Source organism: Anolis sagrei, chromosome 5, assembly GCF_037176765.1.
Source record: "Anolis sagrei isolate rAnoSag1 chromosome 5, rAnoSag1.mat, whole genome shotgun sequence".
NCBI classification, from domain to species: Eukaryota; Metazoa; Chordata; class Lepidosauria; order Squamata; family Dactyloidae; genus Anolis; species Anolis sagrei.
Window position 1 is genome coordinate 118759223 of NC_090025.1, and position 25882 is coordinate 118785104.

A 25882-nucleotide genomic window follows, 5' to 3' on the forward strand; every position below is an offset into this window, starting at 1 on the left:
TTTCAAATATTTGTGGGGTGGGGGAATTCCAGTGAAAGTAGTTCATGCAGTAATTTACAAAGAGGGAATCCCTCCAGAATTCCCAGTGTTAGTCATAATTGCATCTGTTAGATGCATCTCATGCAGACTTTCAGCATTAACTTGGAAGATTAGGGTGTGATATATCCCCAGTATCAGCTGTGGGGAATCTCTATGCCAGTCTGTATAATTCTACAAGTTCAATAGCAAGATAGCAGGTCAGACTCTGATAAATGGCTGTATTTATTTTTAGAAGTAAAAAGGTAAGAAGTTGTATACTTCGGAACAAGTAGGGTAAGCGTTTATCACAACAGAATCTGACTTCAGGGCTTTTTATTGCTTGAGAAAATGCATAATACTTTTTTTAAAAATCCAATTGGATATGCCTGAAACATCAAATACCTTAATATGCCAAAAGAATCAAATGACACACTTGTTTTCTAGTAGCGCAATGGGTTAAACCCTTGTGCTGGCAGGACTGAAGACCGACAGGTCGGAGGTTCTACTCCAGGGAGAGTGCGGATGAGATCCAGCTCCCCATATGGGGACATGAGAGAGGCCTTCCACAAGGATGGTAAAACAACAAACATCCAGGCGTCTGCTGGGCAATGTTTTGCAGACATCCAATTCTCTCACACCAGAAGCTACTTGCAGATTCTCAAGTTATTTCTGACACAGAAAAAAAAATCCCCATTAAAAAAACATCCTGTTGATTCTTTCCACTGTGATTCATTCATGGATTTGAATCTAAATCTTCAAATTGATTATTTGTGCAAAATCATTGAGACAGAGGAGGACTATAACTATTATCTAATCTTTAAAGTGTAGGCTTTGCATGCAGAAAATCCCAGGTTGAAACCTTAGCATCTTCCATACTAAGTGTTGGAGCTCAGCCTGTGATTGTGTTTAAGGACCAGTGTGCTTTAGATGTGGGGAGTGATGACAATGAGTTTCAAGAAGGTAATGGTCTGGTCAATGATATTGATGCAGAGAATGACCAGGAGATTCCTGTTCAAAGTGTAGTTTCTCATAAGAATGCCCCTGAAGGGTGTGGGGATGATGGTGTGCTCCCCGAATTGCTACCAAAGAATCCCCATGATTTGAAGCTTGAGAACAGCTCGGCACCTGGCCCAGCTGCAGAAATTAATGAGCAAATAGGTAGATGGGAGGTGATTAGTCAAAACAGAAGAGCGGAGCCGTGGCTTCGGCGTTCTCCCAGGCTCAGAGAAAGAAAGATAAGAGATTAAAAGCTAAAGCAAAACCAATTTCTGAACACTTGGGACATAGCTAACAATGAGATAAACGTCCCAAGTACAAGATCTGTAGTCAGATGAAGCATCATTTGGAATCAAGTCATGATCTCGTTCCTGATTCTTGGCAGCTTTGCTTGGAAAAGATTCATGTTTAAAGTGCCTTTGTTTCATGGTTTTGATTCTTGGATTCTATGATTTTGTATTTACATGCCTTGGATTCATGTTTCCTGGTTTCTTGGATTTTGTTATAGAAGTTTCTGTCTTGGTTTTTCATGGACTTTGATGACGAATTCCCTGGACTATTTTGTTCCGGCTTATCTTCCTACCTAATTGGATTTACCTATTCCTTTAAAGTACTTTTTACTTTACTGCTTTTTCATTATCTTCAATAAACGGATTGCATTTCTACTCAACTGTGTGGTGTTTAAAGTCACCAAGGACTGAAGAGCAGACAAAGAAAACCTCTGTATTCGCAAGTGAAGCATTCCTGGGCATCTCATGGAAACATGAAACTGCAAATAATAGCATATCTTATTGAAATGAACAGTTTCTGACAAACTCAAATCATAGAATCATGTTGGAAGATTTAGAAAATTCCTAGAAAGAAGACTTTTCTAATATCTATGCCAATATCACATTACTGTTCTAAAATGGGTGCTCTCGCTTTCCTATGGTGTGGCTGTCTCCTGCAGAATTCTGGGAAATGTAGTTTTGGAAAGCCAAGGATCTCTCTAGCTGATGATTCCCTTAACTACATTTCTCAGAATTCTGCAGAAGACGCTCACACAACAGCAAAGCAGAAGTGTCTGCTTTAGAATGGAAGCATTCCATAGAATTGTACTGGAAGATCTAGAAAATGCCTAGAGAAAACTTTTTTTTCAGACATGGTTAAGTGAGAGCACAAGTATCTGTTCCATTGATACAGAGAACATGTCATAGACTAAAAATGACTAAAGATGACTAAGACAAAGTAGTAGTATCTAGTCTAACTTGGTAAAAGTCTGCTTTCTTTGTACTATGAACCTTAGGCTTCATGAACTCAGACGTCCTGTTTTGAACGTGCTGGGTAGCTTGACCTTTTTACAGAGTGGAGAGGTTTCTGGAATGGGTGTTATTTTTCCAGCAGGATTTTGTGTGTTTTCTGACATCACTTTGAAAACTGCAAAATGTTGACAAAGTTACCACAGAGGTTATTTTTTTAAAGCACTTCAAAATTAGTAGATTCAAGTTATGACTCTGGGAATCTAGTCCTATTAAACAAAAAGCTTCTCAGTTTAAACTCAAGCTGAAGCTGCTTTTTGTGATCAGTATTGGATTCTGTGGCCTTCTCAGAATCGCAGAATATGCATATATGTACTTAGTACACAAAAATAATTAGGAGTAGCTATGGAGTGTGAGTTTCTTATGTATCCACTGTGAAAAGAGAACTGTTCAAGTGCATACCCTTCTTATGGATTGAATTTTTTTCTCCAGCTTTAAGCAAACAAAAAGAAATGGTTGAAAACTTGCAAACATTGTTAAGTCCACCTGGGAAGTCATTGTGCTTAAATGTTTCATAAATGCTTAAATGCTCCATAATATGAGGAAAGCTTCATCCCAACAGTGAGGTATTTGTGTGCAGTGCCTCATTGTCGCAGGAAAGTCACCATAAAGTGGCATTTTGAAGAGACATATAATAGCCTTAATGTGTTGATTGACACCATAGAAGTCACTTCATTTTCAGATTTTTCTTCCTTCTCGACCTATTTGGGAAGCTGACACTTAAAATAAATTTATTCTGAAAGTTGAATTGTGATTGCACTTTAATCTCAACAACAACAACAACAACAACAACAACAACTTTATTTTTATATCCCACCACTATCTCCCGGAAGGAACTTGGGACAGCTTACAAGCAGGACTAAAACATACAACAAAATTTCCCAACACAAACAAAAAAGAAAACACGGTTTTAAACATAGTAGCATATGACAGTCAATTATAACACAATGAAAACAGCATTTAAATTATATCAAATCAACTAGACAACCAGTGACCAGCAGCATAATGGACATGATCAAACTGGTCATGGATATGTGCAAAAAAAATTATATATGCATATGTAAGTGGTTTCTGAACGTTTCTTTCTTGTTTCATTACATAACGAAGACTATTCTGAATTGGGAGAACTTCCACCCAGGTCACCACTGCAGCCACTTTGTGAAGATGGCCCCTTTAGGACAATCAAAGAAGAGAGGAAAAGGTCGTCCAAAGAGCTCCGGGAACTATGGCAAAAAGCCATTTTACAGCAGATACTACTACTTAGGATGGAAAAGGAAAACCAGAAGTTGCAAGGCAAGTACAAAAACTTGATTGGGTAGAGAGTGAGGCTCTTAGGCCTTTGGCTGTGGGAATAAGAGATAATATTTGCCTTGTGTTTATTCAGAATCCCCTGTCCTCAATAACTGTGATGTTTGCTTTCCCTCTCTTGCTGTACTTTACCCATGACTTGTTTACTTTATCTTAAGAGCCTCTTTGCTTGTTTTATCGATGGGGGCTCTCAGCCTAGTTCCTGGAAATGCTGATAAGGTACTTGAATTCTTTCTCCTTTGAAATGTGTCCTTGGTATCTTTGGATCCACCTGCTTCCGTTTAAAGTAATGGTCATCTTTGTATCTCTTAGCGTCCTATCCAGTCTTTCTCAATAATGTTCCTTGCATTTTAATCCAGTGATTTTAACTAGATTAATTGGTAGTAACTGCTTATTGTCTTATGAATACTGAAATTCCACGAGAAACTTGTGCATCCAAAATGTTTTTTTTTCTTTTGTATGAATGTGACAAGGACAAACTTAGAATTCATTTAAAAGATAGCATGGCAGATTAATGGAACAAGCAATCCTGGAGCTTCCCTTTCAAAAGTATCATTTCCCCATCTTTTGTAATTATTTATAGCCATGTTATCCTTCCTCTTTTCTGCTCTTCAGTATAATTTCTTCTTTTCTTCCACTTCACGGAGGAAACTTATTCAACCAGCCAAGCTATGAAAGGAAGAAAATGATGTCATATGTATTTGTTGGCCATCAAAATAGACTACATCAGAGTTTCCCAAACTGTGCTCCTCCAGATGTTTTGGACTTCAGCTCCCACAATTCCTAGCAGCTGGTAAGCTGGCTGGGATTTCTGGGAGCTGAAGTCCAAAACACCAGGAGGAGCAGAATTTGAGAAGCACTGGGCTACATAACGCCACAATTATGTGGAGAGGGACAAACAAGATAGTAAACCTTCTGGAAACAAAGCACAGTGAGGAATGGCATAGTCAGAAGAGACAACTTAGTGAGAAGATTGAGAAGTAATATATATGTTGTCATTATTGTAGTTGTGTGCCATCCAGTTGCTTCTATCTAATGGTGACCCTAAGACAAGCCTGTAATATAATAGGGTTTTCTTGACATAGTTTGCTGAGAGAGGTTTTTGCCATTGTCTTTCTCTGAGATTGAAAAGCGTTGCTCACTCAACATCACTCAGTGGATTTCCGTTACCAAACTGGAATTTGAACCCTGGTCTCCAGAGTCCAGCACACAAACAGCTACACCACATTGCTCTCATATTAGTCATCTTCAAACATATGAAAACAAGATTCAGGTGAGGATAGTCTTACCAAATGGGTGGATCTCTTTATGGTCTCTTGCTGTTCTGTTGCACTGCTGCACAGTACAGGAAAAGATGGCATGTTCCTCGGGCAATATGGGGGTCAGTCTGTGATGTGTTACAATATTACAGTGCATCTTCGTCATCCATTTTTGTTTCCTGCCTCTCTTCATGGATTGAGGAGGAGTACATAGATAAACTATGTAGGTAAAACAAAGAACTGTAAAAATACACATATTAAAAAACAAAGCAAAAAGATAAAAACACCAGTATTAATAAAATGTAAATTTAAAGGTCATCGTTTAAAATTGGATAGGCCTGCTGAAAGAGATGTTTAATTATGTTTTAAAGTCTGATAGCTTACTTAACTGTTGAATCTCTTCCGGTCATTCCACAGTCAAGGGGCAACCAATGAAAATAATCTCTGAGAGTAATTAGTAATTAGTGAAACTAGAGTAACACATAGGTTGTTGTCCACTGAAGTGAACAAAAAAACCCATGAAGAATGCTGGGAACAAAAACAATTAATAGAACGATGAGACAAAATTTTAAATTTTTTTATGATAAACTGGCATATTGAAGAACTGTAGTATGGATTCTCCCCATATGTAGTACCGCAGCATCTCATACGCTGGCAAAATAACATAAGGAGTCCTAAATATTTTAGGTAAGACATTTGAAAAGCTATTCTAACCTTGTGAATTGTGATTTTACCCCCAAGTTGTCATAACTGAAAACTAGAAGACATCTTGGGCAACCCAACTCTTGTTCTTGTATGCTTTTGGCAGAACTTCCATAAACTAGAATCATTTGGAGCACTAAGCTTGGTGAAAGAATTCACTTTCCTTTATAATTTCTCATCCCTGTAATAAATGGGAATGCTGTTTCGATGATACATGGTCCTATTAAATCATCAACATGGCAATGTTCTTAGGATGTACTAGAAGCACATGACAGTGTGCTAGTAATATATGATTATAGCAAAGGCTTGTGGTCCATATATCAAAGTAAACATAATTAAATGGATAACTATGATATTATGCATTTGTTTTAAATAAGATTATAAGTTAAAGTCTGAACAATGGTTTTAATGCTGAGTTTGAAGAAAAAAAATAACCTTTTGTCTTCTTTACATCTCCTTTTTCCTTGGTTCTGGTGTTCTCATACTCTCTGTAAAGTTTCCCCTGCAGTGTAGCAATTCTCCATATCTTTTCATCTCCAAAGATGGAATCATTTCTGTCCTTGGAGTTAATTTGCCTTCAGAATAGCTACCCACTTGAGCATCTCCTTCCTAAGCTGGCAGGCTTTTGCAAATAATGTTTATTTTTTATTCCTTCGTCTGAAAATCTTTCCCATCATACTTTCTCGGGAACACTGAAAAATATGGTCAACTGCCAACAAGGCTCCATCCCAGTCCATTTTCTGGATGAACAGTTTTCAGCTCTTGGTAACACCCTATATCATAACTGTTGTTGTTTATTTGTTCAGTCGCTTCCGACTCTTCGTGACCTCATGGTCGGCCATCACCACCCGCCGGCTCCTTCAGAGTCAAGCCAGTCACTTCAAGGATACCATCCATCCATCTTGCCCTTGGTCAGCCTCTCTTTCTTTTTCCTTCCATTTTCCCAAGCATCGTTGTCTTCTCTATGCTTTCCTGCCTCTCTTTATGTGACCAAAGTACTTCATCTTTGCCTCTAGTATCATAGATGTATTATTTTCTATATATATACATAGGAGATGGTGAATATAAGATGAATACTTTTAGTGCAAGTAAGGACAAGCCCTATAATGCCATCTTTTGAAATGCCCAAAGTGAGGCATTCCTGTGAGATAGGAATGTTGAATGCCAATCAGTCATGTCATGTTCTGTATTATTTTCTTACTTTTTCAAAGCTGCTGAAACATGTTTGTCCTTTTTTATTGTCATGGTTCATTGGGCTAATGTTTTCAGTAGGTATGTTAAGTAACTGCCTTAAGAGTAGTTTCTTATCAAATAAGTGTAATGTCTGTCTTAATTTGTAGCTTCTGAAAACAATCTCTTAAACAAACGTTTGAAGCTCGACTATGAGGAAATCACCCCATGCCTCAAAGAAGTAACTTTGATTTGGGAAAAAATGTTAGGGACACCAGGAAGATCAAAAATGAAGTTTGACATAGACAAAATACATTCTGCTGTCGGGAAAGGTGAGTATGTTTATATAATTATTACGGGATACAAATGCATAAACATCTCTTTGTAAAGTGAGCTATGAAAATATCTACTGAAATAATAGGGGATAATTGATTGTCAATAAGACCTTTTATCTTGGGTCATATACAGTTGCTTGAGATGTACATAGTATGTTAGTGGAATAGACTTTAAAGGTATGAAAGTTTTAATGAAAAAGGTATGGAAGAGTTAAATCCATTCACACAGGATTATAACAGAGATGTTAATGTAGCTGAGAAACTAACTGATTGATGGAATGTATACCCTGCCTTTCCCAGGATGGGATCCAAGGCAGCTTACAGGAATTTAAAACAAGCTTAATTTTTATTTTTCAAAAATTAAAAAAGAAATGGCAACAATATTTTTAAAACCTGATTAAATCAGGGAGCAACACATTTAAAACATGTTAACTACCATCTATACTTGTGTATAAGTTAAGGTTATCCATAAACCGAGGGCAGGTTTTGGGCCCAAAATTACGGATTTTTATATGACCCTTGGAAAAGTCAAGGGTCATTCATCCCTAGCTTCTATAAGCAACATTTTCCCACTCGGGAATTCATAAAAATCTTTGACACTCTACACAGAGAAAAACCATATTTGTACGTGTTAGCTACATTTTTTTCTGGAAAGTCTACATGAATCAGCAGTTAATGGTTTGTGAGCTGTTCCTGGTCCAGGAACCACCATTTTTTCTAGGAATGGTTTACATTTTCTGTTAAGGGATATTCAATCCCAAATATCCTAGATTTGTTGAAGGAGGAGGTTTTGCTAGTCTTCCAATCCTCACCCTGCCTGGAACTTTATGCCATCCCTCCAAAGTCCTGTCCTATGAAGCCCTGTTGAAATTTGGCTTTAGTAATTTATTCACTGATTCCTGGATAATGCTGCTTGAAACATTTGTGTGCACATTGCCAAAGAGTGTGAAGTGTCTTTTCGCCTCCATTCCATTCTATTTCATCTTGTTATTCATATCATTTTCAAAGGAGTCCCTAAGCATCACCGAGGTGAGATCTGGAAGTTTTTGGCAGAACAACACCAGCTTAACCACCAGTTTACCAGCAAACAACAACCAAAGGATACACCTTATAAAGAACTCTTAAAACAGTTAACCTCCCAGCAGCATGCAATACTTATTGACCTAGGTAAGGGTTTCTTTTCTCAGTAAAATGATACTTAACACTTTATGTTCTGCAGAAGTCCAGCCTGAAAATTAGTTTTCTTCTAAAATTGTTAATCTGTTACAGTCTATGTGTGTTGATGAATTACCTTGATTGGGAACAATTTTGAGTTGTTCAGATTCTGTATAATATATGATGCATAATATGGTGTATTTAATGTTTGAGGTGGTTTTCTTCCTTGATTTAAGTCAGTGGTTCCCAACCAATCATCTGCGAACCACCAGTGCTCTGCAAGAACTAAAATATGATCCACGAAACATTAAAAATTTTAAACCTTTATTCATTTTAATGAATTTGTTGCTAGGCGGGCATCACCGGTGAGTAGGATGCCAGGCAAGCACAGGAGGCTGGGGGGAGGGCAAGCGATCCATGTCACATGTTATGTATTCATGCCACTCAGCATCAGTCAGTTGCACACATTCTTTTGTCTTGCTCGGCTGTGTCAGTGATTCTGTTTTGCTGTTTAGTGATTCCTTGGCTCCAGTAGTTTTACTGACAGTGAGTCCTCAATATTCGTATTAATTTTTGACTTATTTAATGATGATTGAAATTGGGGAGGTTGCAGAAGAAATCCAGGAAGAGCTCATTGACAAGGATTTTCTGCTTTGCTGGTAATTAAAAACAAGTCCAGGAATCGGTTTAAAGTAAGTGATGATATGCGTGATATGCGTGCAGCTTTGAGTAATAATATTAGCCTCAGAATTATCCAACTTAAAAAGAAGATGCAAGCTTAATTCGTGTTACTATCAAGTTTAACAAATAAGTTAAAAGTTTTGAAACAACTTTCAAAACTGAATCTGTACAGCTGACATGCATGTGAAATTTAAGACCCATCACAAGAAATTGCAGCCTTCCTGGTGGGTCTTAAATTTCACATGCATGTCAGCTGTACAGATTCAGTTTTGAAAGTTGCTTCAAAACTTTTAACTTATTTGTTAAACTTGATAGTAACAGAAATTAAGAGTATGATTATAATATAAAAATAACATGTTTAACATGCATCAATATGATTTTTGAGCTTGCATCTTCTTTTTAAGTTGGATAATTCTGAGGCTAATATTTAAAAAAAATTCTTTCATCCTCCTGATTACACCTTTTGCATTCTGGAATTCCACTACCACCACCAGTCCTCATTAGTTTATGCTTTCAGAGTGACTTTTTGCTGCGTGGAACTGTCTGCCAAACAGGAGACACTGAATAGGCCTGTTCAGCATGTGTTGGAACAACTCCTACTTTGGGCAGGAAGGTAATTTGCACAGCAATACAAACTCCTCTTGCAGTTAGTAAGCAGAGCACACTATATCTATAGTAGGACTCAGTTTCCTGCCAGTCTAGAAAGTGTGCAGCCAGCAGCCAGAAATCAGACACAGCCTTGCTTTGTAGTACACACAGTGCATAAAACAATAATCTATATGCAGGAAGACTTCTTGTTTCAGGCTTTGTCCTCTTCAAGTAAGACATCTGATAGTATCACACAAAGCAGCACATTGAATCTAGATGCAACAATTGAGAAATTAAAGGGTGGGGTGAGCTTTAACAGGTAGAAAGCTGCAACAAAATCAGAATGGCTCCTTTGTTGCCCTCCTTCAAAAAGCGATTAAAAATCTTTCACCCAAGCATATGGAGAGGAAAATGGTTAAACTTTGGCCTAAGAACAAGGAATGATATATATGGACATGGCTTTTAACTCTTTTTGTATTGTTTAATGTGTAATTGTGTTTTATTGTTTTGTTATGGTCTGTTTATATTATTGAATGCTATATTATTTTATATGTTTTATTAATTCATTTATGCACTGTGATGGCATTGAATGTTTGCCTTTCCACATTTGTTAGCCACCCAAATCAAATCATTTATTTCGGTCATTGACCAGCACAGGAAATAGAGTCACATTTTCATACAAACTTGGTATGTTTGGTACATTAAAAATATAAATATAACTACTGAAGCACAATATGGGTGTGGGAGCAGAAGGGAAGGGGAAACAGAGTAAAAACATACAATGCCCAGATCCATCATCAAATTGTAGATTCAGAGAAGAAGATTACTGGACACACAGTTAACTTTTGGGACTAGTCATTCCCTGACGGATTTTGTATGCTGCCACCCTGAGTCCCCACAGGGAGATGGGGTGGAATATTATTATTATTATTATTATTATCATTATTATTATGATTCTTCAGAAATAGGAAAGCAGAAGTAAACCTTTCTTGCATATTGTTAAGTTTTAGAGGAGAGGAACTCGTTCTTTTCCTGCTCACAGTAGCTGCTTCCAGAATGGTAAACTTTGTTCCTAAAATATATGCAGTTATTGTATAACTTTAGCATAATTTATCACATTAGGAATCTCAGCAACAGATAAGGACCATTTTGTTATCCAGATGTTGTTGTACATCATCTGCTTTTGTTTATATTGTTGTCCAAGTCATTATACCATCCTGAATGCAACTAATATCATGTGATTCCAGCAGCCAAGCAGTTTTTTTTAGCTAATGCATGGGAAACCATCTAGGACAGTTGTTCTCAACCCCAGATGTTTTGGCCTTCAGCTCCCAGAAATCCAAACAGCTGGTAAACTGGCTGGGATTTCTGAGAGTTGTAGGGCAAAACACCTGGGGACCCACAGGTTGAGAACAACTGATCTAGGATCTTGTAATGGACAGGAGAAAATCCTATATGGATCCCTGGAAAGCTGCTTCTAGTCAAAGCTGAAAAAACTGGATTAGATTCATATGATCCTGTCTTACACCATTTCTTTTTAAATTGTGGTTCCTGACCCCAAATAAGGTCGCCTTAGCTTATTGTTGGGATCACAAAAAGTTGGCATCAATAAAGCTTTTCTGAACATCTCCTAAAAGCTGTTTTAGATACTTAAATGAATCTGTTGTGCAGAATTTACAGTAGAAGATGATTCAGCTGTACTCCACAAAAAGGAAATCAGCCCATTGAACATGCCTTGCAAATGCTGGTTTGTTATCAGTAAATTTTTGATTTTTATATCCCTTTTATATACCCAGGGTTAAGTAAAAAAAAAATCAGGTCAAAGAGGGTAATAAGTGGAAAATTTTAAGAAAGTCTATAGCATCAACTCATTTAACTAAAACTCATGGAAGTTGTAATCTAACAGCACTGATAGAGACCTGGTACCCAGTACCCATCATGAGAAAAGCCATATTTGTACAATGAAGAAATTGGCTCTTAGAGATTGCTGTCACTCTCCTTGCCCATCTTCACAAGTTTTTGAAACAGAATTTCTAAGAAGATTCTTAAATTCTATAATTTATTAGGACATTTAAAAGCCACGTTTACTACAACTAAGTGCATATTATGCCACAGGGTTGACTGTTTTCACACTGAACCCACTTGCCTTCTCAGTCTGACCTTAGAAACAGAAATTTGAACAACCATATAGAGGTAGTTCCTTAGTTACAAACATCTGACTTACAAATGATTCATAGTTACGAACAGGGGTGAAACAACAGAAAGTGTGAGAAATCTACCTCTCGGAAGGGAAATTCACTCCTGGAAGAGTTATTAAGGGAAAAAGGTGCCTCGAATAAAGCTTTTTTTTTTTTAACCAATCCTTGTTCCTACAACAAGGCAAAGCAAACCCCCACGGGGTGTTGATCCTTCTTTATGTTATCCAAAGCTATCTATCAATCTATTTGGAGTTACACTTTAAAATGTACCTGTTCTGACATACATACAAATTCAATTTAAGAATAAGCTTACAGAACCTGTCTTGTTTGTAACTTGAGGGCTGCTTGGAGTTTTATTATGAGATTAAAACCGGATTATAAGACTAGGGCACACGACTGATGATAGGGAAAGCATGTGGGGTGGCTTGTAGCATCCCGTGCACCCTCCCTCTTCCCCTCTTTCCCTCCCTTCATCAGATGGCAGAAAGGGCAGCAACATGCTTTCTGCCATCACATAACAAAAAAGGGAGAAAAGTACTGGTAGATCCGTTGGAGCTACCCAAACTATACTTTCCTCCCCATAGTGGAGGAGAAAGTACCTTTTGGTGATTCTCCTCACTTTGGGAGAAATGTGGGTGGGGCCTGCCTTGTGTCATGTGTCAGTGCACAACAGGCTCCATTTTGCTGCCACTAAATGCAGCAAACCAAGGCAAAAATGCCCCCTGTGAAGCGGTCCTAAGACAAAAGTATTTTTCTTCAACCTCTTTTTTTCCTTGCTGCTGAATGCCCATAAATACATATACAAAGAAAATGTGTTCCTGCATTGCTTCTACAGAAAAGTCAAGGTGGAGGCAGACAGTTGGGGCAGTACTATTTATCCTGGTCTAAAAGAGGGGGAAAGTGTCCAACTTTCCTTTCCTAACTTGCCACAGGCATTAAGCAAAAATTACCCAAATGTGCCCAACAGTTTCAATTATTCTGCTCCTTCCAAGACACACATGTTGTTCTTTTTTGTGCTTTCAAGTTGAATCCAGCCCATGGCAACCCTACCCCTAAGGTTTTCTTGGCAAGTTTTATTCGGATAAGATTTGCTGTCGCCTTCCTCTAAGGCACGTCTCTAAAGGCCTTTCAGATGTCATGTCCCCTTCTGCGTATGAAGGCTGTAGCATTTTGTTTGTGTTATTTGTTTTTATTCTAGAGTGACTATATTGAGTTTAAATGGTACGATCAATTGTAACAAAGGATTTGTTTACAGGATTTGATTTTAATGGATTTCTAAATAAGACAGCACATTTATTTCCCTCTGCTTTATTGATCAACATGGCACATTTGCATTATTTTATAACTGAATTGCTAACTTTATTTCTGCTTCCACAGGACGCACCTTTCCAACACATCCATATTTCTCTGCACAGCTTGGGGCTGGGCAACTGTCCCTGTACAACATCTTGAAGGCGTACTCCCTCCTGGATCCGGAAGTAGGCTATTGCCAGGGCCTTAGCTTTGTAGCAGGTGTGCTGTTGCTTCACATGAGTGAAGAAGAGGCTTTCAAGATGCTCAAGTTCCTTATGTTTGATATGGGCCTTAGGAAGCAGTATCGACCTGACATGACAATTTTACAGGTTGGAACGCCATCTTGTATTTAATTTTAATTTTTGTTATAGTGATATTAAAATACTGTTTATTTTAGTTTAATTAATATTCACCTTATGATCATTAACAGATTACCATAGCTACTCCTCAATAGGGATTCATGAGGTTTTCCTCAAGGACAGATAAAATTTAACTGGTGGAATAATTTGTCTCACATTTATAAATAGGAAGAAAGGAAGAATTGGCCCAGACATGCTATGTCTCAATGTTGTTTTCCTTGTCTGGATGATACCAAACCTATACTAGTTTTACAACTACTATCTGATGCCTCACATTTCCCTTTTCACAACAGTAAGATTCAGTATACAAGAAATGTTAGACAGAGCTATATTTCAACACTGCCTTGTCTTCTATGTGTCTCTTTTGTGTGGTTTTGCTGGTGTAACCATTCAAACCGCAAAACTGTATTTAACTCATAGTTCCTATGTCACCTACATTTTATTAATTGATTTGTAATTATTTTCTTCAAGATCCAGATGTATCAACTTTCTCGTCTTCTTCATGATTACCACCGAGACCTCTACAATCACTTTGAAGCCCATGAAATTGGGCCCAGTTTATATGCTGCCCCCTGGTTTCTTACCATGTTCGCCTCTCAGTTTCCGCTGGGATTTGTGGCTAGAGTATTTGGTAAGTTGCTGTTTTTCTCCTAGTTGAATTGATATTGTGTTTGATATCGATTTGCCAATTGCCATCAAGAATATAGCTTGTTTCCAACTAAAGACATGTTCCTATCTTTCTAGTGTGTGAAATTCTACTGAGTACAGCAGACAGAAGTTAATTTTCATAAAGACTGAAAATGGAAACAGATTACATTAAATACAATCAGACCCTTTATCTCTGTTGACTGAGTTATCTTGATGTTTTAACAAAATTCTCTTTAGTGACCCTTCAGCCACATTTAGGAGATATCTTGAGGAATAAACTAACTGAAGAACATCTGATTTTTTCATCTTTAATAAGAAAAGCTGTCAGGATACTTTTTGACATACTATATAAAACTTACTAGTATGATGTTTTGGCGGGTTTCCCCCAATAAATTCTTTGAAAAAGAGCATTTTTTCCAAAAGAAAAACTGATAACAAAAAAAAAGTTGAATTTGCACAAAATACATTTTTGGTGCAAACAGTTTTGAGTAGAGAGCACAGAAACCTCAAATAATAAACATGCTCAAACATGCTCACACTCTCAAGTGGTAAGAATGTTGTTGTTGTTGTTTCACCATTACAGATATAAGTGAAACAATTATCTTTCCTCATTCCAAACCAATCTTTTTTTTTTAAAATGTGACCATATTCTGACATATTCTGATAGTAGTTTAGATAAAATGGAATAAAATCATCTTCTATGTATTGTATAGTCAATGTACATAGATTTGAGAAACACAATTTGGATTTTAAGAAAGCTGTCTACCAGTTGGAATAATATTCTAGTTTATAATAATAATAATAATAATAATAATAATAATAATAATAACTTTATTTATAGACTGCCCTATCTCCCCAAGGGGACTCAGGGTGGTTTCCAACACATATGGGAAGCATTGAATGCCAACAAAAAAACATATTAACAATTACATCAAAACAATATACATCAAACAATATAAAACAGCCTAACTGTAAACATCATTGTGAATAAGAATATACCAAAAAATCAAACTAATACCTAGCAGACATAATTGCATAGTATAAATTTACACAAAATTAAACACTTAAAACAACTGGACCCATATTAAGAGGTAGGATGGTTTCCACCAACTGATAGGCTGAGATCAATTCCAGTAAAGACAGAATTTAATGTATCTAAATGATGATATATGTTGAGTCATATTAGTCGTCTTCTTCTCCATATGCCAGAGTGCATAGGTGTATTTTAGCAACTTTTAAAGTTGAGGAGAGAAGGGTCAGTTTTTAGTTATTTTTGGGAGAGGGTTCCAGAGGCAAGGAGTGATCACAGAGAAGCTCCCCTCTCTTGTTCCCACCAGCCATGCTTGAGACAAGGGTGGTACCAAGAACAGGACCTCCTCTGCTGATCGCAGTGCTCGAGCCGGTTTGTAAACAGACATATCATTCTGCAAATAGTCTGGACCTGAACCATTTAGGGCTTTATAGGTAATGACCAGCACTTTGTATTTAGCCCGGAAGCAGATCTGCAGCCAGTGGAGCTGCCACAGCATGAGAGTCATCCTTTCACAATATGATGCTCCAGTTAGTAACCTGGTTGCCGATCTCTGCACTAATTGCAGCTTCCAAACTATCTTCAAAGACAGCCCCACGTAGAGAGCATTGCAGTAGTCCATTTTGGAAGTAACCAAGGTGTGGGCTACCATGGCCAAGTCTGGCATCTCAAGATATGGGTGCAGCTGGCACTCAATTTTTAACTGGGCAAAAGCAGTCCTGGCCACCGCCGACACCCGGGTTCCAGGGTCAGCAATGAATCCAGGATCACTCCGACTGCAAACCTGTGTCTTCAGCTGGAGTAATACCCCCATTCAACACAAGCTATAATCCTACACCCCAATCCACCTTCTGACTGACCAGTAGTACCTCTGTTTTGTCTGGATTTACCTTCATTTTGTTAGCCCTCATCCAGTTTATAGGGCTGTATACTTTGACTTATGTTTCATGTCTAACAAACATTGGTGGAAGTGCTAATATCTCTTAATCTTTTGATCTGACACACTTTAGTATGAAATTAAGTTGATGTTTCAAGTGTAAATGATTATAATTCAACATTTCTCCTCATAGTCATGCATAATAAAAATGTATGAGCTTTTGCTTTGCTCATCAATGTCTTGGTTGAATGCGAGTAAGCTAAAACATGTGTACTCTGTATATTATCCACGCTATATGTTTCTGAATATAGACTTGTTTTTAATTAAAGCACATTTTGTTTTCCCCTTATTTCTTGAAGGAATGCATACTTTCTAAATATACATTTGAAAGAAACTGTGTTTATGAACTAAAACATAAACAAGTAGACACATAAAGAACAGAGATTAGATAGGAAATATGATTTTTTAAAAACAGCTTTGCAACAGTTCTATTTCTCATACAACTTTGTATAAAGAAGGTTCTCTCCTCCAAAAAGTCACATTAGTTTCAGTGTTAGCCCACAGAAAAACCCTTAATACTATAAGTATGAAAGTATCATGAGATAATTTGCTGTTTTCACTGAAATACTGTTTCTTGAAGACAGGATAGAAGCATCCCTCTCCAGACTAATAAATCAATAAACACAAAAACATTCTGTCATCCATCTATGAAGGGTTTGTTTTTTTACATCATCAAAATAAAAGGTGTTTATATAAGCCTGACAGATATGCTGCATCTTAAGTACATATATGAATCCCCTGCTTCCTAGTAGTAATAGTTGCAATATATAATGGCTCTATATAGTGCTTTAACATTATATATTTTCTCAGTAACCCTGAAAAGTACATCTATAGTGCCTTCTTGATAGATACTGGTTCCTAGAAGGAGACTTCTTAGTAGATATTCAGTGTTCATAAAAGCAGTCATAAAAATTAAAAAGAAGAAATGCTCAGAGCCATTATTAGAATTAATTACTCTGTGCCTTTTCAGAGTCATTGGTAGAAATAGAGATGAACAAATAATGGTGGAACGAGTTCAAAGTTAAGTCAAGAACTGCACACAGGTCTCCCTACTGTATAGATCAGTATCTTGGCTGCTGTGCTACAGAGATTTCCCGGAAAGCCTGTATTTAAGATTATTAAATACTGAATTAAAAATGGTTTATGTTGGCAAGAGGACTGTGTTGCACACAAACACCATTATATGAGGGTCCTGTACATTCTCTTATTTTCTCATTTGTAAAGGGAATTGGGAAAAACAGTGTTTGCTCTGTTCCAACATTGTACATAATTTGGTATTTGAGTAACACTGACATTCTTCTGGATATCTATACTGTACAGTTGTTGGCTCACCTCTGAGTTGCAGCAGGCTGTTGAACAAGATCTGTTCTTGAAACAATTGCTCTTTTGTTTCAGTGTTTAAAATGATAACAGTGTGGACCACTCTCCAACATTAGTACCAAAAGGGTTACGAATCAGTTTTTGGTGAACTTTAGATTCAGTTTTGTTATTTGGGGTGCTGATTTAGAAAATTGCATTGGATAGACCACATCAGCTCTACTTTCTGATACAAAACATATGTCATCCAGCAGTCGCCATCTGCTTACCCACAGAAAACCATATGTAATCATCTAGAGCTGATGTGGTAGTAGTAATCTTTCATGTGTAGTCAGCCTTTCCCCTCCTGACATCCCCGTTGCCTCGGCACTATAAGAGGGTTTTGCGAGACCAGTTGCTCTCGATGTCACATAGTTTCAAGGCAATGGTGTAGTAATTATGGGTCTGCAGACCATATTTTCATTCTTGGGGACCACTGGTGGTCCACGGACCACAGGTTGGGAAGCATTGGCTTAGAGCTTCAGATAGCTAGTGCAATAAAGTAGGCAAGAGAGCTGTGCAGGCCGTTCATCAGACAGATGAAGCCTCAAGCTTTTAGCACATGCAAAGGAAAGTCAAAGCATCCTCCATAATAGCTCAGGTCAAAAAAAGAAAGTGAAGATTGTTTCTTCTACTCTTTGCTTTCACCCTGTTTCCCCAGTGCTTTAAAAGGTGGGGTGTTCTATGTTTGGAATTGGAAAGAGAAATGAAGACAAATGAGACAAAAGAAGCATTGGGCTTATTTCAGTTGCCACTATGGTGGGCTATTGGGATACATAACCCTGATGTTATGTAGAAGCAAAAAATGTTACAAACTCTACTTTGGGTGGAATTGATCTCCTGTCTTTCATATGTACTGCCCTTGGTTTCAGATGTACATTAGCTTCCCTTGGCTATTCTGTCAACCTTATTTTGCCTAGTTCTTGCATAATACAAATGTCTGGTATTCTCATAAGTTTTTACTCTCTTAAATTGATATATTGATGAAAAATGACATTTTTCATGCCTAAAAGTAGAAAGCTATATCAGAACCTTTCAGTATTTTAGTACTCAAATGGTTAGAATGTCAGGCTTAAATGAACCAATTGTTAGTAAATAGTACCTATGATAGAGGTGGAAAGTTAAGATCAAGTGTCTCAGGCAGATGAATGGCAGTTTTACCCATTGTTTCATTGAAATATCACCTACATTTTGGAGAGTTCATAGAACTGCTACATGATCTTGTGTACACTCTTTAGAGGTACACAATCTCATGTAGCACACTGGATCTCAGCCTGTGAGTCCCCAGGTGTTTTGGCCTACAACTCCCAGAAATTCCAGGCAGTTTACCAGCTGTTATGATTTCTGGGAGCTGAAGGCCAAAACATTTGGAGACCACTGATGTAGTGGTACATAAATTAATAACTTTATCCAGGTGTAACATTTTGTTATCAATCAGAAAGGTCAGCTAAAGTGGCCATTGTCAAAATGATTCTGCATAACTGCAGTGTTTCAGAGCCTCAAGTTTTATTTACACTGGTCCCAAATTCTGTACTCACCACGAATGACCCACTGACATTATCTACCTTGCACAACAGCCTCCAGTAAGTTAAGGGTTCCCTTAAACTGACTTTGTTTCACTTTTGGCAAAATTCGGGTGATTATCCAGAGTTTGCTGGAAATTTCAGAGTATCTCATGACTTCAAAGCAGTCTGGACAGTGAGACTGTCCAGTAATTCAGCCCAATCCACTGTCCGGATGAACACTGCTGCCATCGCCCTTTCCCTGTGCTGATTGCCTCACTTTTCGGTCTGATTTCACAGACATCACATTTTGACATCCCCAGATGTTCCTATGGTGGCCAAGAGCGCACATGGAGCTCCATGGCCAGCTAGCAGCAATTTTGACACAAAGGAAGTGACAACCTAGTAGGTCAGATGTGATCCTGAGCCATCTGGTTAATAGTTGCAGAATTAGCATGAATCTGGATCTGCTTTAGGGCAGATTTACACCGCATTAAACTGCCCCAATGTAGATAAGTCACCAGACTACTTTTTTTCTTATATTGAAGCACCTGTCCCACTTTAGCCATTCTTGAGAACTCACTTGGAACCAATGTAGTTCCCGGTGTCTTTGTAGATGTGTGGCTAGAGCCCAATGAGATCCTTATTGAAAATAAGTAAGTGAAGGGCAGAAAAGGAGTTGGTTGAAAAGTTTCTTTAAACTCATCACATTGCCAGGCTGGCTTCCATTTACAGTTCACACAGAACCGTTTGTATGCTTTGTAACCTTTCCTTGAACTCTTAGCTCTCCTTCAACTACCCTCTTCTCAGCTGACTATTTTTATCTGCTGAGGCTGTTTTTCCTTCCCCTGCACTCCAACCCTGCTTAACAACATTCCATTATATCTCATTGGATGGATCCCTCCCAACATTGCATTTAATTCTATTGGCTGAACTGGGAAGAGGGCATATTCCAGTCCTGTCAATCACAAAGCATTTGAATGTCCTTTTTGTGCACAGTAAGATTCCCAAAGTTAGAAAGCTTTTACAGTAGTGATCTCCAACCTTAGTCTTACCTATCTATCATCACTCATTGACAGAGAAGCAACCAAATTATTTTTCATGCCTCTGAGAGCTGCAAAAACACGGAGTTTCTCAAATACTGAGAACACCAGAATGTAACAGGTAGAAGTTCCTTCTAATGGGCTAAGGACCTCATCACACTTTAAATCCGGTTGCTGCCTCCTGCAGAATTCTGGGGTTTGTAGTTTAGGGCGGAGCCTTTAACAGCCTCCCTAAACTACAAACCCGAGAATACTGCAGGAGGCAGCAACCGGATTTAAAGTGGATTCATTCTCTAGTGTGTTGAAGATGTGAGCCTGACACTATAAAGCTCTTGAACTAAGAAATTAAGCTGTTAGAAAAGTGTTTTTGAAATAGTGACTAACATCTCACATCAGTACTTCTAGACAACAGACAGATATAGTTATTTTTAAAAACTCTTTAAAATTCACAAAGCTTTGCAAAATATTACATGTAAAACAGTTGCACATATTTTCTTAATATTCATTGCACTATACAAAGTCTGTGCAATTTGTCGTGCATCATATATATCATTGCTCAAAAGCCACATGTTCTGGCCTGCCTCCTATTTCTACAGCCCCAGGCAACTGGCAAAACCACCAGATTCAGAGTGTAGCAGGGAGCGTGTGTCACCAAACTTGGCTGGTGAAGTTTATTGGGCCTTTAAAGATTTACCAGACATGGTTGGTGGGCAGCATTCAGCCTGATAAGCCACAACTTGTACCCTATAACTTTCATTTATATTTGTTCCATTTATAGCTGTTATTTTTGGAAAAAAGATTCGTGAGGTCAGGGTCACATTTCCAATTAGCACTCAGACCTTGAAAAGATTTAGTGATAGCTTAACAGTTAGACCGCTGGAGAAATTAAATTCATTAAGATTAAACTATGCCTTGCATTAATATTTACAAAACAACTCCACTAATCTTAAAAATTAGGGAAAAACCAGTCTCTGGAGTCTGTAGTCTCTGGAGTGAACAAACTGACACTTAATCAAAACAAGACAGAGCTGGTCCTAGTGAGTCAACACGCTGATGAGGAAATGGGGATTCATGAGGTTACTTGCCCCTGAAATCTCAGGTTAATATTGCTGGACTCATCCCAGACAACAGAAGCTCAGGTCTTAGCAGTAGCTAGGAAAATATTTGCAGGGTTCGAGTTAGTGCACCAGTTGTGCCACTTCATGAAGATGTCGGATATTGTTATATTGATACATGCCTCAATTCCACCTCATTTGAATTATTCTACTATTCTCTTTATGGAGAACCAAGAATTCTCTGAGCTTTCTTAAGGCAACAGGAATTATAAAGTTCTTCCAACAAGGGGAGAGGGCAGCCAATGGTTTGCTGTGCAGAAGTGGTTACCCTTTGGAGCACCTTCCTGTCTGCCACTGTGCAGCTACTAAAACATGCGCAGATGCAGTAGGTTAGGACACTTTGTATAGCACAGCAGTAGAAAGTCACCAGTAGATGTTCATTCAGTTGGTGGTTCATTAGGAGTCTCAGGTAGTACAGTCTCTGCTGAGCCCTCTTCACCAACATTGAAGATTCTCCTTCACAGTGACACCTAGGAACTTAAAACTGGTCACCATTTATGATCAAGGGCTGGATTTCTGGTCTGTTCTTCCTATAATCCACTATGAGATCCTTGGTCTTGTTGACGTTAAGAACCAAATTATTGTCCCTGCACCACAAGACCAACCGATCCACCTCATCAGATAGGCAGACTCATCCCCATCAGAGATAAATCCCACCATGTTTGTATCATCTGCAAATTTGGTAATGGTATTGCTATTCTGGATGAGAGTACAGTCAAATGTGTATAGAGTGAAAAGCAGAGAACTCAACACACAGCCCTGTGGTGTCCCAGTGTTGAGAGTGAGAGCTGATGAAGTATCTTGACCTAATCTAACCCTCTGGGAACACCCAGACAAAAAGTCGATAATCCAGGAACAGATAGAAAGATCTCAGTAAAAACACTGACCAATTGGTCAGCACAGCCTTTAAGCACCCAACCAGAAATGCCATCTGATCCAACGGCCTTCCTAGAATTCACAGCCCTCAAAAAATGCCTTACCTCCATGGTGAGGTTGGAGCTGTAACTGGCCCATGGCTGAATTCCAGCTACTTCTGGTGGGCCTACTTCAAAGTGGGCAAAAAAGTGATTCAACTCCTCTGCCAATGAGATGTCCCTCTCAGCAGGAATGTCACTGTTTGATTTATAGTAATTTGTTGAATTCCCTGCCCCACCTGCCTTGCATTGTTACTGTGGAAATGATCCTCAGCCTTCCTCTTATACTCCATCACAACCTTCCGGATGCCTTTCTTGAGACTTGCTCAAGAACCAGTTAGCAGCATTGCTATGTGGAACTCTTTCCCCAGCAAGATTAGATCGGTCCCCTCCCTCCTGGCATTTAGGAAACAACTTAAAATGTGGCTTTTCAAGCAAGCATTCAGGGAGTGAGATGAAGTAGTTAAATGATAACCTCGGGATTGATGCAATGTCTAATGTTCTATGTTTAATGTTTTTGTCAATGTCCAATGTTTTATAGTTTACTGTTTTTCAATCTATGCTATTTTAGAACATATCTAAAATATGCTATTTTAGATATGTGATGTAGTTTACATTTTATGTGAGGCATTGAATTTTGCCATTTGCTTTGCTGTGAACTGCTTTGAGTCCCCCAGGTGTGAGAAAAGCGGTAAATAAATAAATAAATCCTCCACCTTGACCCCCTTCCTTCTTTTTAATGGCTACCTCTTTGAATATTATCATATTTACACCTGTGTTTTTGTCCAGGGAGCTTAGGGCAATATGTCTGTGATCCTCCTATTTTATTCTTTTGGAAAGCCTATGAACTAAGTTTATATTAGAGAGAACATAAAAAGCCAAAGCCATATGGTCGGCATTGAATGTTCATGGCCCAAGTTCAACCGTTTGGCAAGTCAGACCCAATCAATTTGTAGAACTGACCCACTGCAGCCAACATCTAGGAGAAAAATTAGGACACAAGTGAAATAGTATAATTATATATGATGTATATTTCCTTGATTTCTTATTTTTCTGTTTCTCCTCAATCTGTTTTTCAGACATACTGCTTCTCCAGGGATCGGAAGTGATATTTAAAGTGGCTTTAAGCCTGCTGGGAAGCCATAAGCCCTTGATTCTGCAGCATGAAAACCTGGAAACTATAGTTGACTTTATTAAATGTATTCTTCCAAACCTGGGCTTGGTACAGATGGAAAAGACTATTAATCAGGTATAAAACTGATTAGTGTTTGGGGACATGTAAAATTATGACCAGTTCATTTTTCCCTTAGTTGAGCTGGTTTACCATAATTCAGCTAAGGAGCTTTTTTATGCAGAGGCAAAGTATTTTTAGAAAGTGGCTTGTTCTAATGTAGCCTTTGTTTAACAATTTAATTGAATTTCCTACTGTGTTTTGCTAGTGAGTTTTGTTTGTTTGAACAATGGAAATGCTTTGGATGCTTGAGCAATGTATCCTGTGGATAGGAACCAACACTTTGAGAGTCTGGCCAAAAATTGCAACACAGCACTTCCTATAAACCAGAAATGGCATACCTTCATCAAAAAATTAAAAATCAATTCAAAAGCATTTGCTTTATTGCAAAATATTTATGGAAGATGAAAAGTAATGGTAAATACATTGCAGACACTGCAGCCAGAAAGATATAATACATATATAATGGGATCATTAGCACACATCAGCATGCAGAATTAACTCTTCCCATCATTTTGGCCTCAACTTTCCAAGATCCAGCATAACAAAGTGGTTTGAGTATTGGATTACTACTCTTTATAACTAAGGTTCAAATCCCCTTTTAGCCATGAAAGCCTGTTGCATGGCCTTGTACAAGTCATAGTGTCAGCCTCAGGGCCCTTCCAGACAAGCCCTCTATCCCAGGATCTGATCCCAGGTTTTCTGTTTATCCCAGATTATCTGGCAGTGTCGACTCATATCATCCACTTTAAAGCAGAAAACCTGGGATCAGATCCTGGGATATAGGGCCCGTCTGGAAAGGCCCTTAGAGGATGCCAGTGGAAAACCTATGGTGCCAAGAAAACTCAATGATATGGTCACCATAAGTTGGAGTTGCCTTGAAGGCATGTAACTTCTCCAAAATCTATTTACAAGTTGTATTTGGATTCCATCTCATCTTTTAATTTTTTTTCATCCTTCTGAGGTTAAAAGTCCTTGCCTCAAGCTTTCTGGTAGGATGTACATTTTTGCTTGTTTTGTTCTCATGTGCAAGAGTGAAATACCCATTCAGCTCGGCAGGCTTATGAGACATTTGGGATATCTTTTTCAATCATTATTTTTTGTTTAAGGGGAGTTTTGTTTTGCAAAATTACATTTTGAGGGGGAAATGTGCATGCAAAATACATTTTATGCAAAACAATTTCCCCAATACTGTTGGTAAAAAGTCTCCTTTTTTATACACCTACCCAGCAGATTTCTCATGAAGATTGAGACAAAAATTGGAGTGTTTTTACTTCACTGTTTTTTGTGAATTTGCCATTCAATGTTCCCCTTTTCTTTTTCTCCTTCAGTATTCCCCTTTTATAAGTAGAGTGAGAAAGCTGTGGCTCACTAGATGCCATTTTACTAAAAGGTCCCACCAGCCCAAGAAAACATGGCCAACACTAATGGGTTGTGCATCTGGAAGTTCACAGGCTCCTCACTCCTGACATATACAACCTACCTGAAATGTAGAACTTTAGTTCTATCATTTAGGTAAGGTAGAAGATCAGTGTAACAGCAGTATGTCTTACTATATAGAAGGCACAGCTTGTTATCCTCTGTGATTCAGTGTAACATGGACATTTCTGATTATTCCCGCTACTCTAACCATTTTTCAAAAACCATTAGGATGTTAGCCATCAAATGTCCAGACCTACATTATCACAGTGCTCTTATTCCAATTAATAACTATGGCAACATTAGGAAATCTGAGGTTTGTCGTTTAGTGAAGCCCAAAAGCTCTCTGGTTTAGTATTCCAAAGTTCGCCTAGGATTCCATATAATGTTGCCACAGTAATTAAAGGAGAATCATGGTGTGACAGTGTAGTACCTAGGTATCCTGAAATACATCTACATATTCTACTATGTAAAGTATTTACATTCTCTCTCATCCCTAATTTCTGAGGCTGCATCTACACTGTCATATCACATACAGTATCTGATCTCACATTAGTTGCTTCGGACCCAATTATATGAGTCTACAGTGCCATATAATTAATGACACAGCTCTGCACTTTCATCCCATGGCCTTGCCTTGTTTACAGTTTGATCACATCTTACAGTAATTGTCACCATGGGTCATTGGGTGTTGTTCTGAGTTTTAAAATGTTGTTTTTATATGCTATAGTTTTACTTTATTGTATTGTAGTGTGTGTTTATTTTATGCTTTGTCTCGGCATGTTGTGACATATGTAAGCTGCCTTGAGTCCCTTTGGGGAGATGGAGGTGGGATACCAAAATATAGTTGTTGTTGTTACTATTATTATTATTATTATTATTATTATTATTATTATATAATTCAGTTGTCTGGGATCAGAAATGGCAGTGTAGATGGGCCTTAAGGCCATTGTAAAAAAAGTCTACAATTTTCTCCCTATATTACCTGTAGTAACAAAATTGCCATTGCAATAGTCCCTTGCCGATCTTTATCAAATCAAAATTAATCATATTTAATAGACTTTATATTTTGGAGAAAATAAAATTCAAAAGATGCAAGTAAAAAAAAAAGAAGTTTCCAATTTATGGTGATACTAACAAAAACGTAACATAGGATTTGTTCAGAGAAGATTAACTTTTGCCTTCCTTTGAGGCTGAGCAAATTTGATTTGCCCAAAGTCACCCAGTGGGTTTCCATGGCTGAACAGAGATTCAAATCCTGATCTTAAAAATCATAGTCAAGTGCTCAAACCATGATGCCAGGCTGGCTTTGGTATCTTATGGAGAA

At 38.0% G+C, this 25882-nt stretch overlaps 1 protein-coding gene across 8 annotated transcripts in view; it reads left to right on the forward strand.

Annotated features, from left to right (window-relative positions):
- The window catches only part of TBC1D1 (TBC1 domain family member 1), a 121216-nt gene that overhangs the window by 87989 nt on the left and 7345 nt on the right, over positions 1-25882 (forward strand). For all 8 annotated transcript variants that reach the window (XM_067469019.1, XM_067469023.1, XM_067469020.1 and 5 more), the window contains 6 exons: positions 3420-3605; positions 6922-7083; positions 8095-8253; positions 13086-13330; positions 13832-13991; positions 22985-23154. In XM_067469019.1, the coding sequence (XP_067325120.1) occupies positions 3420-3605; positions 6922-7083; positions 8095-8253; positions 13086-13330; positions 13832-13991; positions 22985-23154 (1082 nt within the window). The remainder of the gene's footprint in view (positions 1-3419; positions 3606-6921; positions 7084-8094; positions 8254-13085; positions 13331-13831; positions 13992-22984; positions 23155-25882) is intronic.